At 46.6% G+C, this 16,908-nt stretch overlaps 1 protein-coding gene across 3 annotated transcripts; it reads right to left on the bottom strand.

Moving 5' to 3' along the window:
- Positions 1-748: 748 nt before the first annotated feature.
- Positions 749-7,010, bottom strand: LOC100081277 (protein EOLA1-like). Of its 3 annotated transcripts, none has more exons than XM_029068123.2 (3): positions 6,938-7,010; positions 4,249-4,546; positions 749-1,650 (listed from the first exon to the last, which is right to left on the bottom strand). In XM_029068123.2, the coding sequence occupies exons 2-3, from the start codon at positions 4,499-4,501 to the stop codon at positions 1,433-1,435; spliced, it is 471 nt and encodes a 156-aa protein (XP_028923956.1). In that variant the 5' UTR covers positions 4,502-4,546; positions 6,938-7,010; the 3' UTR covers positions 749-1,432. The 3 variants fall into 3 exon arrangements, with proteins under 3 accessions (XP_028923956.1, XP_007663992.1, XP_001508768.1); XM_007665802.3 differs by lacking the exon at positions 6,938-7,010 and adding an exon at positions 5,378-5,401; XM_001508718.5 differs by lacking the exon at positions 6,938-7,010 and adding an exon at positions 5,054-5,074.
- Between the last annotated feature and the right edge of the window lie 9,898 nt (positions 7,011-16,908).

The following is a 16,908-nucleotide window of genomic DNA, read 5'->3' as shown; positions in this document are numbered from 1 at the left end:
TAAGTGACTTGCTCAAAGTCAGCTGACAAGTGGCAGAGCCAGGATTCGAACCCATGCCCTCTGACTCCCAAGCCCAGGCTCTTTCCACGGAGCCACGTTGCTTCTCTAAAACAGAGGCAGGAGCCCAATCAGGCCCTGTTTTTGAGAGGCAAAAGATATGAGGTCAACCCTGACTTCACCAACTCCAAAATACCACAGCCGCCACACTTATGCACCCGGAAGCCTTTTATAAATATATACTGATTTTCAAAATAATATTTAAGCACTTTCTCATCCCCCAGATCCATCTTTTCTTCCTCTTCTTTCTTCTATCTGTAATTTACTTGTCTGTCTCCTCCGTTAGATCGTAAGGAATCATCCCTTTTAAAGCCCTTTTAAGCCAACAGTATCCCTCAAACGTTTAGCAGAGCTCTGCATGCAGTAGGTGCTCAGTAAATACTATTAACTGAATAAAAATATTATTTTTCAAGTTCTTCGAAGCAAAGGATTTGTACAAGCGACACATCCTTCGGATCTGTCAGACCTAGACAATGCTATGAAATACGCTTTTAACACGTTAAAAGTACCCAGAGAAATACCCGTTTCTTTTTACTTAGCACTATTTAGATTCTAGTGAAACATCTTACCATTATTGGATGGCGTGAGCTTAGAATTCAGATCCAAATCCAGTATTTTCCTAGTATTGTTTGCTTTTTGTCCTTCTAAACTTAGGATAGGAAAAATATATAATTCAGTCCGAGCATAAAAACTGTTTTAGACAATTATTTTATTACATTCTGGGAAAAACACAATCCAAATGAGCGATAACATTAATACCAAAAGAATCTTGCAAATTACATTTATGAACAATTTTCAGTTTTTTGAATAGCAAAATACATTTACTAACAATTTTCAGTTGGAATAGAATGAACTATTCTGGATATTTTTTTCAGTAACCTAAAATAGTCATTCCCTTCATTGACTGCTAGTTTTTAAAAAAAAGTATAGAATTCAAGACTGCTTAGGCTTTCAGCAACAACTCTAACATAGTATGTTCAGTGAACTGAAATCAATAACAATTTTGAGAATTATTTATGGGAAGCGGCGAGGCTTAGTGGAAAGAGCCTGGGCCTGGGAGTCTGAGGCCTTGGCTTCTAAGACTGGCTGCACCACTGAGCTGCTGTGTGAACTTGGAAAAGTTACTTAACTGCTCTGTGCCTCAGTTCCCTCATCTGCAAAATGGGGGATCAATACCTGTTCTCCCTCCTGCTTACTCTGTGGGCTCCATGTGGGAACTGATTATCCTAAATCTACCCCAGTGATAGTACAGCGCACGACATAAAACAAGGGCTTCACAGACACCAAAATTATTATTTTTTTACTTATGTATAAAGAGAATAAGTGAAAGTCATCTGGAACAGTAACCAAGGTTTTCTCCAAGGCACAACTTTATTTACTTCTCCAAAGGGATCAGTTCTTTGGGGATATCTACCTGAAATATATCTTTTCCCCCTTTAGCGGGAATTGGTTCCAATAACCATCTAGGATTTGAAACAGTAGTCAAGTACTTTTGGTCCAGGTTGGTCAATACAGCTTTATTTTCAAGTTCCACCATCTCTTCAGGAGATAGATCTTCTGGACACTTTGATGTCTCCTCAATGTCAACAAGCCCTGTGCATAAATACAGAAATCAAACACAGATTCACAAAATCAACAATTTTCCACATACTTTAAAAACACAACTGTTATTAAAAAAAAAAACCCAAGAAGACTATTATATGCTATTAAATAAATGAGAGTCGAGGTGTCGACGGAGACTGTAAACTCGATAAGGGCAAGGAATGCGTCTGCTAATTCTATTGTACTGTTCTCTCCCAAGCGCTTAGTACAGTGCTCTGCTACAAAGTAAGTGCTTAATAAATACCGCTGATCAATTGATTGATTGTGAACAGTTTAACTGTTCCAGACTGTAAATATTACTATCTGTTAACACTACAGGTCCACCTAGTCCTAATCAAGTTCATTCTAGCACGCTTTAACTCTGCTCTCTCCTCAACCTGCTAACATTATTTCTCCGTCCCTATTGATTCTCATGTCCACTGTCCTCATCAGTTGTTTCAGACGCTTAACTCCCTTCTCAAACACCCTGGCCCCCGCCTCCCCCATCTCTTGCCCTAATGAACTCCTTATCACACTGCCTCTCCTTGACTTTTCTGTCACTGTAGACAGCACCACCATCCTCCCTGTCTCACAAGTCTAACCTTAGTGTTATCCTCGACTCATCCCTCTCATTCAACCTACAAATTCAATCTAGTCAATTCAACCTTCACAACGTCACTAAAATCCACCCTTTCCTCTCCATCTCCATCCAAACTGCTACATTAATCCAAGCACTTGCTCTATCCTGCCTTGATTACTGTATCAGCTTCCTTGCTGACCTCCCTGGCTCCTGTCTCTCCCCACTCCAGTCCAAATTTCACTCTGGTGCCCAGATCATTTTTCTATAAAAACAGGCAGTCCATGTTTCTCCACTCCTCAAACGAGTACAGCAGTTGCCCAACCACCTCCACATCAAACAGGAACTCCTTAGTTTGCCCCCTCCTACCTTCCTACCCTGATTTTCTACTATAATCCAGCCGGTACACTTCGTTCCCTCAATCTTGTCTATCTCTCCACTGACCTCTTTCCCACATCCTGCCTCTGGCCTGGAACATCCTACTTCTTCTTATCCAAGAGATGATCACTCTACCCACCTTCAAAGTCTCCTCCTGGAGGCCTTCCCCAACAAGGCTCTCATTTCCGCTTCTCTCACTCCCTTCTGCGTCACCTTGCACTTGCTCCTCAGCTCTGCAGCACTCATATATTCATAATTTATTTATATTAATGTTTGTCTGCCCTTCTAGACTGTTGGTTGTCGTGGGGTGTGGAGGGAGGTATGTGTGTATACACACGGGAGGTCCAGGGGGATCTCAATAGACAGCAGTACAACTCTCATTACTAAATGCCAGTCAGGGCTCCTGGAGACAGAACTAACGTATGTGGATCTCAAAAGATTTCTATCCAAAGCAGCATGACCACTTGTTAATGCTTATTTGGCACTTAATGTTAGGGGCGATCTATCAAAATTCATTTCAAAAGACAAGATTATTACAAGAAAGATTGCCTAAAAATGTAGTCTTCCTCAGGTCCATCTAGAGAGTTGGAAATGATCTTAATATCTGGGCTTTCATAAAATGGACTTGATTTCATGTCCTCAAATTCCAGTAGGTTCAGGCTGTTGTCCCTTTCACCCAAGAGGAAAAAAAGGTAGAGGGGCTAGAATTCAACTACGCCACATTGAAAGGCATTTGTGCTATAAGAATGTAGTTGTGTACTTGAAGAATTTCATGGTCTGGAAAAATCACATTACAGTAACCACTGACTCAGTGGCAATTAATGAGCGATGGGGTAGATGGTTCCAAGTTACCACCACGACCAGCATTTTCTGATAGAAATTCCCACATTATCGTTAGGCCCACTATTAGTGGTATGCTTTACGCTCTTGAAACTCAACGTTATTTAACTGATTTAAATACTGTAAATTGGCAAAAACACGAAGGAATATTCAGTACTATATGATACGAAACAGTAATGATGAAGCTGGGAATTGAAGCGGCACCTCACCTTGTCCGACACCGCATAACGGGCCTATTTCTTCCTATACTGAATCTTCTTGCATTGTGAGGTTAACTATTGCCTAAAGTATCCACCGAGTTGTAATAATAGTAATAATAATAATAATAATTGTGGTATTTGTTAAGTGCTTATTAAGTGCCAGGCTCTGTACTAAGCGCTGGGGTGGATACAAGCAAATTGGGTCGGGCCCAGTCCCTGTCCCATGTGGGGCTCACAGTCTCAACCCCAAATTTACAGATGAAATAACCGAGGCACAAAGAAGTGTAGTAACTTGCCCAAGATCACAAAGCGGAGAAGTGGTGGGGGTGGGATTAGAATCCATGACCTTCTGACTCCCAGGCCCATGCTCTAACCACTACGCCATGCTGCTTCCCAATTGTGTATCAAAAACCTACGTTCTAACAGAAATGACTGTAGTTCCACTCTGACACAGAGTTAGATGATATGTGAATCAAGTGATTATTTAGGAGGCAATTTATCTACCCCTCGCAGGATCAAATCTTAATCCTTATTTTGGAAAAGAAATACATCTACCTATTGGCTCCTGAGTTGGTATATACGTTTTGGGTTATTTAATATGTCAGTATCACTCACCCGCAATAACACCTCTGCCAAATTTTTCCCCTTCTTGCAATAATGCCTGTACTTGAATGGGTGCCATCCCAAGTCTATTCTCCAGAATATCTTTCCAGGCTTCGTCTTCCCAGTCTCTGTGAGCTACGTGAACGGCAACGGTGTGGTTCTTGTGCTCTACGAGGAAAGGGCGCCAACGAGTTTCTACGGTTTTGACTCGGTTTAAGATCAACCCCGCGTAGGGTTGCCGGAAAGAAAGGCAGCCGAATTTCATCTTCCTCAGGTAGCCTCGTCCTTTAACATTCTTCTGGTGTCTTATCTGGAGAAGATAAAAAAGCTTGTCGAAGCACAACGTACCCACTCTTAGAGATGTCCCCTGTAACCTTCTAAAATAGAGGCCAAGTCGTGCTAAGGGTTGGGATAGACAGAAGATAATTACATCGGTCAGTCCCTGTCTCACACAAGATTAATAACATTCATTCGTTCAATAGTATTTATTGAGCACTTACTATGTGCAGAGCACTGTACTAAGCGCTTGGAACGTACATACAAAGTAGCCTTGTTTTTGTTCCGTTCCGCTCTGCCGTCTGTCTCCCCCGATTAGACTGCGAGCCCGTTGGGCAGGGATCGTTCCTATCTATCGCCGAATTGTACATTCCAAGCGCTTAGTACAGTGATCTGCACATAATAAGCGCTCAACAAATACTATTGAATGAATGGAGATCAGGTACCTTACCCCTATTTTAATAACAAAGAGACAGTTTGGCCTATTGGGAAAAGCAGGAGACTAGGAGTCAAAGGACTCGGGTTCTAATCCTGGCCTCACCCGTAGCGAGCCGTGTGACCTTGGGTAAGTCACTTCACTTCTGTGCCTCCGTCACCTCATCCGTGGCTTAGCGGAAGGAGCCCGGGTTGGGAGTCAGAGGTCGTGGGTTCTAATCCGGCCTCAGTGACCTCATCTGTAAAATGGGGATGAAGACTGTGGGCCCTACGTGGGACAACCTGATAACCCTGTATCTACCCCTGCGCTTAGAACAGTGCTCTGCCCATGGTAAGCGCTTACAAATACCATCATCATCATTATTATTCTCCGTAAAATAAGCCTACGAGCCCCACGTGGGTAAGGAAATGTGCCCCCCCTCCCGATTACCTTGTCTCTAAACCCCAACTTTATGCCAGTGCACATAGCAAGTACTTACAAATACCACTAAAAAAAAAAAAAAAGAAGGGGGACTGGAGGCCCCGAGAGGGAAAGCGACAGGGTGCCACCGAAAGGGAAAAGCAGAGGGACTTGCTCGAGGTCACCCGGCAGGGCCGGCGGGATTCGCCCCCAGGGCCTTCCGTCTGGCCGGCCCGGCCTCTCCCCACCAGGCCCAACTGCTTCTCCGGCCGGGGACGGGCGGGGGCCAGCGGGAAACCGGCCGGACCGGGAAGCGCCCAGGAGGGAGGAGGACGGCACGGGAGGGGAAGAGGAGGGCACGGGGGGGAGGAGGAGGAGGGAGGAGGGGGGCAGAGGGAGGGAGGAGGAGGGCAGAGGGAGGAGGTCAGAGGGAGGAAGAGGAGGAGGGCAGAGGGAGCAGGAGGAGGGCAGAGGGAGGGAGAAGGAGGGCAGAGGGAGGAGGAGGCGGGCAGAGGGAGGAGGAGGCGGGCAGAGGGAGGAGGAGGAGGGCAGAGGGAGGAGGAGGGAGGAGGAGGAGGAGGAGGGCAAAGGGAGGAAGAGGAGGAGGAGGAGGGCAGAGGGAGGAAGAGGAGGGAGGAGGAGGGCAGAGGGAGCAGGAGGAGGGCAGAGGGAGGGAGAAGGAGGGCAGAGGGAGGGAGAAGGAGGGCAGAGGGAGAAGGAGGGCAGAGGGAGGAGGAGGCGGGCAGAGGGAGGAGGAGGCGGGCAGAGGGAGGAGGAGGAGGGCAGAGGGAGGAGGAGGGAGGAGGAGGAGGAGGAGGAGGGCAAAGGGAGGAAGAGGAGGAGGAGGAGGGCAGAGGGAGGAAGAGGAGGGAGGAGGAGGGCAGAGGGAGCAGGAGGAGGGCAGAGGGAGCAGGAGGAGGGCAGAGGGAGGGAGAAGGAGGGCAGAGGGAGGAGGAGGCGGGCAGAGGGAGAAGGAGGGCAGAGGGAGGAGGAGGCGGGCAGAGGGAGGAGGAGGCGGGCAGAGGGAGGAGGAGGAGGGCAGAGGGAGGAGGAGGGAGGAGGAGGAGGAGGAGGAGGGCAAAGGGAGGAAGAGGAGGAGGAGGAGGGCAGAGGGAGGAAGAGGAGGGAGGAGGAGGGCAGAGGGAGCAGGAGGAGGGCAGAGGGAGCAGGAGGAGGGCAGAGGGAGGGAGAAGGAGGGCAGAGGGAGGGAGAAGGAGGGCAGAGGGAGAAGGAGGGCAGAGGGAGGAGGAGGCGGGCAGAGGGAGGAGGAGGCGGGCAGAGGGAGGAGGAGGAGGAGGGCAGAGGGAGGAAGAGGAGGAGGAGGGCAGAGGGAGGAAGAGGAGGAGGAGGGCAGAGGGAGGAAGAGGAGGGAGGAGGAGGGCAGAGGGAGGAAGAGGAGGGAGGAGGAGGGCAGAGGGAGCAGGAGGAGGGCAGAGGGAGGGAGGAGGAGGCTAGAGGAGGGAGGAGGAGGAGGAGGAGGAGGGCGGGGGGGGAAGGCAGAGGGGAGCAGAGGGGGGAACAGAAGGGCAGAGGGGGGAGGAGGAGGGCAGAGGGGGGAAGAGGAGGGCGCCGAGGCTCTGCCGGCCTTACCCGGCGCGGAGCAGGCCCGGCCGCCGAACGCCGCAGGACTGACAGGGCGGGGACGGGGCGGGGACCGGCGCTAACCATTCCACTCCTCCTCCTCCTCCTCCTCTCCTCCCCTCCCTCTGCTCCTCCCCCTACCCCGCCCCTCAGCCCTCTGCGCCTTCGCGTTCATTCTTTAGTACCCTGTTTATTCTGTTAATGAGGTGCCCAGCCCCTTGATCCTATTTATCTCGATGATGTCGTCTTGTCCTTGTTTTGTCCTGTTTTGCTCTGCCCGTCACTGGGCAGGGACGGTCTCTCTCTCTCTCTCTCTCTCTCTCTGTGGCCGAATGGTCCAGGCCCAGCGCTTAGTCCAGTGCTCTGCACAGAGTAAGCGCTCAATAAATACGATTGAACGAATGAATGGATGAATCCAGGGAAAGGGAGAGAAGGGGAAGACGTGGGGAGGCAGGTGGGGGGAAGAAGGGGAGGACTAGGGAGTGGGGAAAGGGGAGCAGAGAGGGTGGAACACTCTAAGGAGAAAGAAAAAACCCGCACAGAAGTAGTAGAAGTCGTGATGCCTGTCTACTTTTTTGTTTTAATGATAATAATAATAATAATAACGATGATAGTATTTGCTAAGCGCTTACTATGTGCCAAGCACCGTTCTAAGCACTGGAGTAGATCTAAGGTCATCAGCTTGTCCCATGTGGGGCTCTCGGTCTTCATCCCCATTCCGTTGTCTCTCTTGTTTTCTTTTGTTGACTGTCTCCCCCCTTCTAAGAATAAGAAAATGTCGGTATTTGTTAAGCGCTTACTATGTGCCGGGCACTGCTCTAGGTGCCGGGGTAGATACGGGGCCACCAGGTTGTCCCACTCGAGGCTCACAGTCTTCATCCCCATTCTGTTGTCTGTCTGTTTTCTTTAGTTGTCTCCCCCCTTCTAATAATAATAAAATGATGGTATTTGTTAAGCGCTTACTATGTGCCAGCCACTGCTCTAGGCGCCGGAGTAGATACGAGGCCACCAGGTTGTCCCACTTGAGGCTCACAGTCTTCATCCCCATTCTGTTGTCTGTCTCCCCCCCTTCTAATAATAATAATAAAATGATGATATTTGTTAAGCGTTTACTATGTGCCAGCCACTGCCCTAAGCGCCGGGGTAGATACGAGGCCACCAGGTTGTCCCACTTAAGGCTCACAGTCTTCATCCCCATTTTCCAGAAGAGGGAACTGAGGCATCGAGAAGTGAAGTGACTTACTCAAAGTCACCTGGCGGGCAGGTGGAGGAGCGGGGATTAGAACCCATGACCTTTGACTCCTAAACCCGGGCTCTTGCCACTGAGCCACGCTGCTGCTCTAGACTGTGAGCCCGTTGTTGGGTAGGGATGGTCTCTATCAGTTGCAGAAGTGTACTTTCCAAGCACTCAGTACAGTGCTCTGCACATACGAAGCGCTCAATAAATACGATTGAATGAATGGATGAATAGTATGAAGCGTTGCAGGGGGGCCTCGATGTCACCTGTCTGGACTGCCCTCCCTCCTCAAGTCCCGCTGACAATAACTCTTTTCCTCACTTCAAAGTTTATTGAAGGCCCACCTCCTCCAAGAGGCTTTCCCTGATTAAGCCCCCCTTTCCTCTTCCCCCACTCCCTTCTGCATCACCCTGACTCTCTCTCTCTCCATTCACCCCCTCTCCCAACCCATCAGCACTTATGATGATGACGATGGTATTTGTTAAGCGCTTACTATATGCCAAGCACTGTTCTAAGCGCTGAATAATAATGATGGTATTTGTTAAGCGCTTACTCTCTGCCAAGCACTGTTCTAAGCACTGGGGTAGATACAGGGTCATCAGGCTGTCCCCCATGGGAATCACAGTCTTCATCCCCATTTTACAGATGAGGTAACTGAGGCACAGAGAAGTTAAGCAGCTTGCCCAAGTTCACACAGCAGACAAGTGGCAGAACGGGGGTTAGAACCCATGACCTCTGACTCCCAAGCCCAGGCTCTTTCCACTGAGCCACGCTGCACTTATGTGCATATCTGTCATTTATTTATATTAGTCTGTCTTCCCACCACTCTACCCCCTCTTGACTGTCATAATAATATGGGGCTCATGTGGGGCTCACAGTTTTAATCCCCATTTTACAGATGAGGGAACTGATTGAATGAATGAATGAATGAATGTCAGCTGTGTGACCTTGGGCAAATCACTTCCCCGGGCCTCACTTACATCTGGAAAATGGGGTTGAAGACTGTGAGCTCCACGTGGGACAACCTGATTCCCCTGTATCTACCCTGGCGCTTAGAACAGTGCTTGGCACATAGTAAGCGCTTAACAAATGCCAACAGCATGATTCTTCTTCTTATTAAATACGATTGAAGGAATGAGTGAGTGGGTGAGTGGATGGATGGATGGATGGATGGATGGATGGATGGATGGATGGATGGATGGATGAATTCATGAATGAATGAATGACCGGCTAGGGGCGGGGCAAGAAGGGGTAGTTGGAAGCTGATTGGTCAGGATGGCTCATGGGCACAGCAGGTGGGAGGGGAGGAGGGGCTTTTTCTCCTGACCTCAGGTGACCCCAACGGTTCTAACAGTCTCCTTGTCCAAACAAAGTCTCCTCCGACCCTGGTCGGGAAGACCTGAATGGACTTTGGCTATTCTCCCAAGGGAGTGATCTTGGTCCTTCCCAACTCCACAGGCCTCCAGGGCGAAGACTGGGACACCTCTCCCAGGTACAGGTAATTTCAAGCTCCCGGAAATAGCCCCTATTCAGGGAAATATAATAATAATAATAATGATGATGACTTTTGTTAAGCGCTTACTATGTGCAAGGCACTGTTCTAAGCTCTGGGGAGGATACAAGGTGATCAGGTTGTCCCACGGGAGGCTCACAGTCTTCATCCCCATTTTACAGATGAGGTAACGGAGGCACAGAGCAGTAGATACGATTTCATTTCACTGGGGTGATGCTGGAGAGTCGAGGGAAAGCTCATTTTGTAACATGGTAGTGAAGAAAATTCAAATTAGGGTTGCGGTATGGCTCTGGTGTATTTATTTTATTTTTATGGTATCTCATTAAATGCTTGCTCTGTGTCAGTCACTGTACTAAGTGCTGGGGTAGATACAAGTTAATCAGGTTGGACACAGGCCCTGTGCTAGAGAGAGCTCGCTGTCTTAATCCCCATTTTAATAATAATAATAATAATGTTGGTAAGTGCTTACTACGTGCCAAGCACTGTTCTAAGCACTGGGTTAGATACAAGGCCACCACGTTGTCCTACATGGGGCTCACAGTCTTAATCCCCATTTTCCAGAGGAGGTAACTGAGGCCCAGAGAAGTTAAGTGACTTGCCCAAAGTCACCCAGCTGCCAAGTGGCGGAGCTGGGATTAGAACCCACGACCTCTGACTCCCAAGCCCGGGCTCTTTCCACTAAGCCATGCTGCTTCTCTTTTAGAGATGAGGTAACTGAGGTATGAAGAAGAGAAGGTACTTGCCCAAGGTCACATAGTAGACAAGTGGCAGAGCAGCGATTAGAACCCAGGGTCTACCCAATGGGCTACACAGTTTCTCGGTAAATACTCTTGAGTATTTAGGCACTTAGTTAAAAATGGATAGAGAGTGTATTGTAGGTCATTATTAGGTGATTTTGCTTCATATTGTTGTTTGAGGGAATATAATTTGCTTAATGGGGCTTGTATTTTTTAAAATGACATGCCACAGCTTGGGGGGGGCGGTCAAAGAACAACATGGTAGTACAAGATGGAGGTTCCTTTTTTCGGGCATTCCTGCTGTTGAGTTTCATGTGCCCGCTGAGAAGCAAAGTGGAATTAATATCTTCTTAACCTCACCCATGGAACTGATAAGCAAGTGTTCACTTTGAGACCTGATGGGGTGTGGGGAAGGCCCAATATACAGATTTAGCTCCAAAGGGTAATAGCTGAAACCTAGTCCACTTTCCCCATGCTGGTGAATCAGTGTAAAATGGAATTCTCTGGACTTACCACAGGTTTTCTCCGTGGACTGAAAATGGAATAACTTGGAGACACACCCTTTACTTTTTCTTGAATATTCCCTATTGACAGCTCTTTACAGTTAAGAATGCCTTAATAAAATCGTTAGAGTGCATCGTTTCAAAATTTCAGGCAGCATCAACTTTGAACTTTGAATTCAAAGCATGATGTTTAAATTCTTCACTTAGAAAATACCAATAACAGTGTTAACTGCTTATCATGTGCTAAATTCTGGGATAGAGAGCCTGGGCTTGGGAGTCAGAGGACTTGGGTTCTAATTCCGCCTCCGCCACTTGTCTGCTGTGTGACCTTGGGCAAGTCACTTAACTTCTCTGTGCCTGTTACGTCATCTGTAAAATGGGGATTAAAAGTGTGAGCCCCATTTGGGACAACCTGATTATCCTGTATTTACCCTAGTGCATAGAATAGTGCTAGGCACAGAGTAAGCGCTTAACAATACCGTAATTATTATATACAGCGTGGCTCAGTGGAAAGAGCATGGGCTTTGGAGTCAGGGCTCATGAGTTTGAATCCCAGCTCTGCCACTTGTCCGCTGTGTGACTGTGGGCAAGTCACTTAACTTCTCTGTGCCTCAGTTCCCTCATCTGTAAAATGGGGATTAAGACTGTGAGCCCCACGTGGCACAACCTGATTCCCCTATGTCTACCCCAGCGCTTAGAACAGTGCTCGGCACATAGTAAGCGCTTAACAAATACCAACATTATTATTATATACGAGAATCGCAGTACTGGGCTCACCATTTAAGAGGGAGGGAGAACAGGTATTTTATCCCCATTTTGCCGATGAGGAAATTGAGGTCCAGGGAGGTTAAGTGGCACCCCAGGGTCACACAGCAAGCAAGTGGCAGAGGCGGAACCAGAGTGTAGGTCTTCCATTCCTGGCCTTTTTTAGAAGGCCTTGTTGCCTCTCATTGAGAGGTGCATAAGGCTCAGAAATTTATCCCAAAAGTTGCTGAGTTGGAAATTTAATTGGTGGGTTTCTTTTCCTTCTCTGTGTCTATGCTATTCCTTTGTTTAGTTTTTAGATTTTGTTGACCTGTTGTTTTCCCCCCACCCCTCCTTTTCCTCTATCCCTACCTCTACCCCTAGTTTTCAACCAGAACTACTGGCTTAGTCCATGTTACAAACCCTGTGCTGCAACAAAAAATGAAAGAGAAAAGCCTGAGTAGGAGAAAAAGAAATGAAAACTGATCCAAATTTTGTTAAACTTTATTTTTCTATCCTTCACGGGCAGTCTTCAGCTTAGTTTATTTGTGTTTTATTTCTTTCTTTCTTTCCCCTCAGAAAACAAAGTCCCAGTTTGGTTCTGAATGGGGCTGGGGGGAGTGGAAGGGAGGCTGAGTTGCGGGGGGGGGACGCGTGTAAACAAAACCCTTTTACTCTATTAGGGACTCTGAAATAAAGGAGATGCAATGAACATTTGCCAATTTCCACATTCATTCTTTAATGAAGATCATTCCTCCATGTTCAAAATGCAGCACTGTCACAAATAATGATCCACAAAATATGGTTTCTTGGAATGGTATTTCGAAAAGTGAATTTTGATGATTGAAAAACAACAAATTAAGGAGACTTCTTTTTTGATTGCTATTTCTAAATCAACTCTCCAAGTTCTACAAAGTAACTCTCTTAACCCACTACATTCCAGCTGGCACTATACACCTGTCCCAAGCTCACCTTTTATCTGCACTTTGCTTTTTACTCTCCTGCCTCCTCCCTTTGTTCTTGCAGTTTCCCCAGCTTGTAACTTCCCCACCAAACCCATTAGACCATAACTTGCCCCATTTTCAGAGCCCCGCTAAAATTTCACCTTCAGGAAAACTTCTGCTAATTATTCAAACAACCCAGGCGCATCAATCAACAGCCACCCTTGCACCTATTTATTTTCTTTCCTAGCATTAGCACTTGTTTGGAATTTTCATTTGTATATTCAGTTACACATTCTCCCTCTTCATTGTAAAATACTTGAACACCTTTCTGCTCTCCCCTTACCCACACTATTTATAGATAGTTTTTGTGTCTACCTGTCCAAATTGCAAACTCCTTGAGACTTTTATTATCCTCTCCCAAGTGATTAGTACAGTGCTTCACCCTCAGTAAATACTACTGATTGATTGAACTTTCTGAAAACTGATATTTACTAAATTAATAATATATTTTTTGGTGAATTGAGAGCATTACAGATGACACCGTTTTTGTAAGTTCTTTATTGCAGTTTTACAAAATTATATTTTTTCCCTAAGGTCAGCTTTTAACACGTCGTCAGCCTGCCTGAAAATTAATTCACTCCAAGGGTGCCTTCACCGTGAAGAAAGTAATAATAATAGTGGTATTTGGTATTAACAGTGATGATAATGATGCTTGTAGGTTTTATTAAGCACTTACTATTTGCCAAGCACTGTGGTAGATACAAGGTAATCAGATCAGGCATAATCTCTTAGATGAAACTCACATGAGACTCACGGTAGGAGAGAAGAGGTAGTGAATCCACATTTTACAGATGAGGAAACTGAGGCTAGAGGAGTTAAATGACTCTCCCATGGTCACATCTAGCAGGCAAGTGGCCTGCTTGGATTAGAATCCAGGTCCCCATGCTCCCTCTGATCCACTTTACTTCCGCGATGGGGATTATGGCCCCCATCATCAGTTAATTGCCGAGGAGGTCGCTGTGATGAGGAAAAGATTGGAATCTGCCTTGCCACCCGGAGGTGCAGCGAGGTTTTCCATGACGGTCACCCCCGTGACCGTGGCTGGTCAGAGGATGGGATCGGGATGCCCCGGGACCCTCTCTACCTGAAAGGTGTGAAGAGAGGAGGCAGAGTGCACCAAAATAGCAGAAGATGGACGGCCCAGGGGCTCACCGCATACCCCAAGGTCTGCCAGTAGTGGCCCCAGCCTGGTCTTGCTTTAATCAACTGTATTTATCGAGCGCTTACTATGTGTAGAGCACTGTAATAAGCACTTGAGAGAGTGCAGTACAATTGAATTAGCAGGCACGTTCCCTGCCCATAACGAGTTTCCGATCCTGAGGGGGAGACAGATATTAATGTGAATAAAGCCACAGATGGAGGCCTTGCCCGGGTCCCCATTCTAAGCGGTAACCTCCCTTCCTCCCTCCTCCCCACAGTGGCAACAGCTCAGCCACGGCTCATTCTCGTTCTCCTCTTTAGTCACGGTCCTGTACATGACCTCCCACCACTAGATGACTGAGACCTGGGCCCTCTCTGTCTCTCCCTGTCTCTTCCTGTCTCTCCATCTCTCTGGTGATGGACACGCACGGGTGATTTATTTCTGCCTGCATAGGAATGCTGCAATAAAACAGATCCCCAAATAGCATTAGTTCTACACGAAACATTTTCCACACACTATGTTGGCAACAATCTCCTAATCCCAGTTTCCTCCACTGACTTTAGTGATTCACTGTGAATCTGCCAATTGTGCCATTTTTGGGGTAGGTATTTTCCGCTACCGTGAAGGCTGAATGCATTTTCAATTTTCTACTAATAAAGACGTAGAAGAAAAATGTGGGTGACTTGCTTATCAAGAATTGGCTCACCTGTACATACCGTATGAGCCTGTTGTCGGGCAGGGATTGACTCTATCTGTTGCCGAATTTTACATTCCAAGTGCTTAGTAGAGTGCTCTGCACACAGTAAGTGCTCAATAAATACGATTGAATGAATTTAGGGTACAAAATGTAGCTGCCAGTGGCAAGAGAGTGGCTGTGTTTCACTTGTGTCCTCAGATTCGTGATTGTTCTGCTAAAATGCTGTGCTAAATCTGCTACAGACATAACTATTAATGTCCTCCAGCAAATGTTGACAGTTTGCCTAATCTCAAACACTCCACAGGCTCATCCCGGGAAAATAAACAGATCAACAAGATGTTCAATATCATTATCAGAGTTATAAACAGGTGGCCATGGGGAGAACCTGTAGACTCATTGTGCATGTCCAGAAACCTCTTATGCCAAGTTAGAAGTCTTCAGGGCAGTGCAACAATGTTTGAGGAAAGATTCTGTGACCTCGCTGCCACACCACCCTACACGAATCACAGTTTGCAGTGTTTCGTTGTATTCAGCTTTTTAATGGCATTGTTGTCACTCTACTTTTCTTATAGAAACAAGTCACCTAAAGTGGTGTAATAGCCATAGTACCAGATTTAACAAAAAGCAGATTTTTTCTGTGTGGGGGTGGTGGTGGAGTGGGTTTAGTTCAAGGTATTGTTCAGATAATTGTGTAGATCTTTCTGTTTTCAGGTTTGTCATTTTAATTTTTTGGGGTTGTGCTAGGATGCCAATTCTAGCTCCTGTATTTGGTTATAAAATTTTGAGTGAGGAAAATGTGGTGAGTTTAGACCCTGAAGAGGGATATGCTGAATTTTATATTTGTTAAACTTGAGATAGAGTGAAACCCTCCCTTTTTACCACCAGCATTGTTATCAGTCATAGGCCATTATGACCTATTCAGGCTGAGGATAGTATTTTGGCTTACTTTCTTGGAGAACAAACTGTGGAGCTTGACATGGGCCATGCAGTGAATGGTCTGTGAAGCCACGGTGGAAAAGGCGAAGGCCTAATTTCTCAGCTTTCAGAGATAATTAGTTCAGACAGAAATGATTTTCTGGTAACTGTGGATAAGAGATAAGGTTAGTCAAAGAGTGGTAGCGAGCCAGGCTGGGCCTGAAGACAAAATAAGGCGTGTAGTTCATCCTTGACATGTACCACCTCTCTGCTGCAAAGTTGATATTTGTAAAGGGCATTTGAGGGGAGACCCATCTATGTTGATATAACTTTAGCTACTTCCCTGTGCTCTGGATTTCTACCCTGATTCGAGTCAAATTCTAGTATGGAGTGCCTGGATACTAATTCCTATGTTGGAAAGTGCATCGGAAAGTTCAAAAGTAAATATGTTAAGGAAAAAATGGCCCATCTTGGGCTTCTAGGGGGAAGGCTAGGGTTGAACAGGGAAATGTTAGGGAGGTTGGATGGTACATTCCTAACGATTTAGGTTGGAGGGCAGTCATTAAGCATTACATTCCTCTTGTCAGGGACAGGCTCCGGGACTGGTTGGACCATTAGCCAGTAATGACGTTTCTTATTTTTCAGTCTGTAAGCCCTTGGAGAGCAGGAGGAAGCAGGCCGGAGACCTGCTGTGTTGGCATTTGACCATTCCCCTCTAGGTGTGGTCATAGTGAGCCCCCCTATTGATCTTGGGCTTGAGTGGGCTGGCCCAGATCTCACATGACCTGAATTGCTGCTCCTTCCCCAGTAGAAACAGCTGGGAGGTTGAAGATGGGTTGTGGCCTCTGGCCTCCGCTCCTTCCCGGCCTCTGGCATCCGCTCCCACCCAGTCTCCAGCCTCTGCTCCCCACAGGCCCACGCCCCAGCTCATATCACACTCATTAAAAGCACCCTCTCTACCATTTTAATCTGACTCAGCTCATGATGTATCATGATGTGATGTATGCCTAGGGTAATGTGTGATGGCAGGTGATCTTCAAAGATCGTGTAGTGCCTGGGCATGCAGATCAGAAACATTATTTAATTTGACTCCTGGAAATCATTACCAGTCAACAAAACAAACTTCTTCAGGCCCCGGCAAATATTTCAACTCGTTTAATAGTGTGATAACGGGCTTTGAATTGCATTTACAAAGATTAAACAATCGCTTAGTGAGGTTAAACATACGACATACAGCACCTAAAGGAATTCATGTTATTTTTCTGGAAGTTCTGGAATGGATCCTCATTTATAACCTGTAAATCTCTGGGAAAACGTAGTGCACCTACTGCCTTTCATGATCCTACAATTGATAGGAACATAATTCACTCAATCGTATTTATTTAGCGCTTACTGTGTTCAGAGCACTGTACCGAGCGCTTAAGATGTACATAATGCTGCTGTACCTGTGCCTCGTTCTGCACGCAGTTGGGGTCTAATTTTTTTTTTT

The sequence above is a fragment of the Ornithorhynchus anatinus genome, chromosome 6 (genome assembly GCF_004115215.2).
Source record: "Ornithorhynchus anatinus isolate Pmale09 chromosome 6, mOrnAna1.pri.v4, whole genome shotgun sequence".
Taxonomy (NCBI): domain Eukaryota; kingdom Metazoa; phylum Chordata; class Mammalia; order Monotremata; family Ornithorhynchidae; genus Ornithorhynchus; species Ornithorhynchus anatinus.
Note: the sequence above shows the minus strand (reverse complement) of the source record. Positions and strands in the feature narration are given on the sequence as shown.

Bases quoted from the DNA above. Each gene is read 5' to 3' on its own strand.
- LOC100081277 (XM_029068123.2), bottom strand. From the start codon at position 4,501: ATGAAATTCGGCTGCCTTTCTTTCCGGCAACCCTACGCGGGGTTGATC. The intron at 1,651-4,248 runs GTGAGTGATACT...ATTTATGCACAG, and splicing joins TGGCAGAGGTGTTATTGCGG to GGCTTGTTGACATTGAGGAG.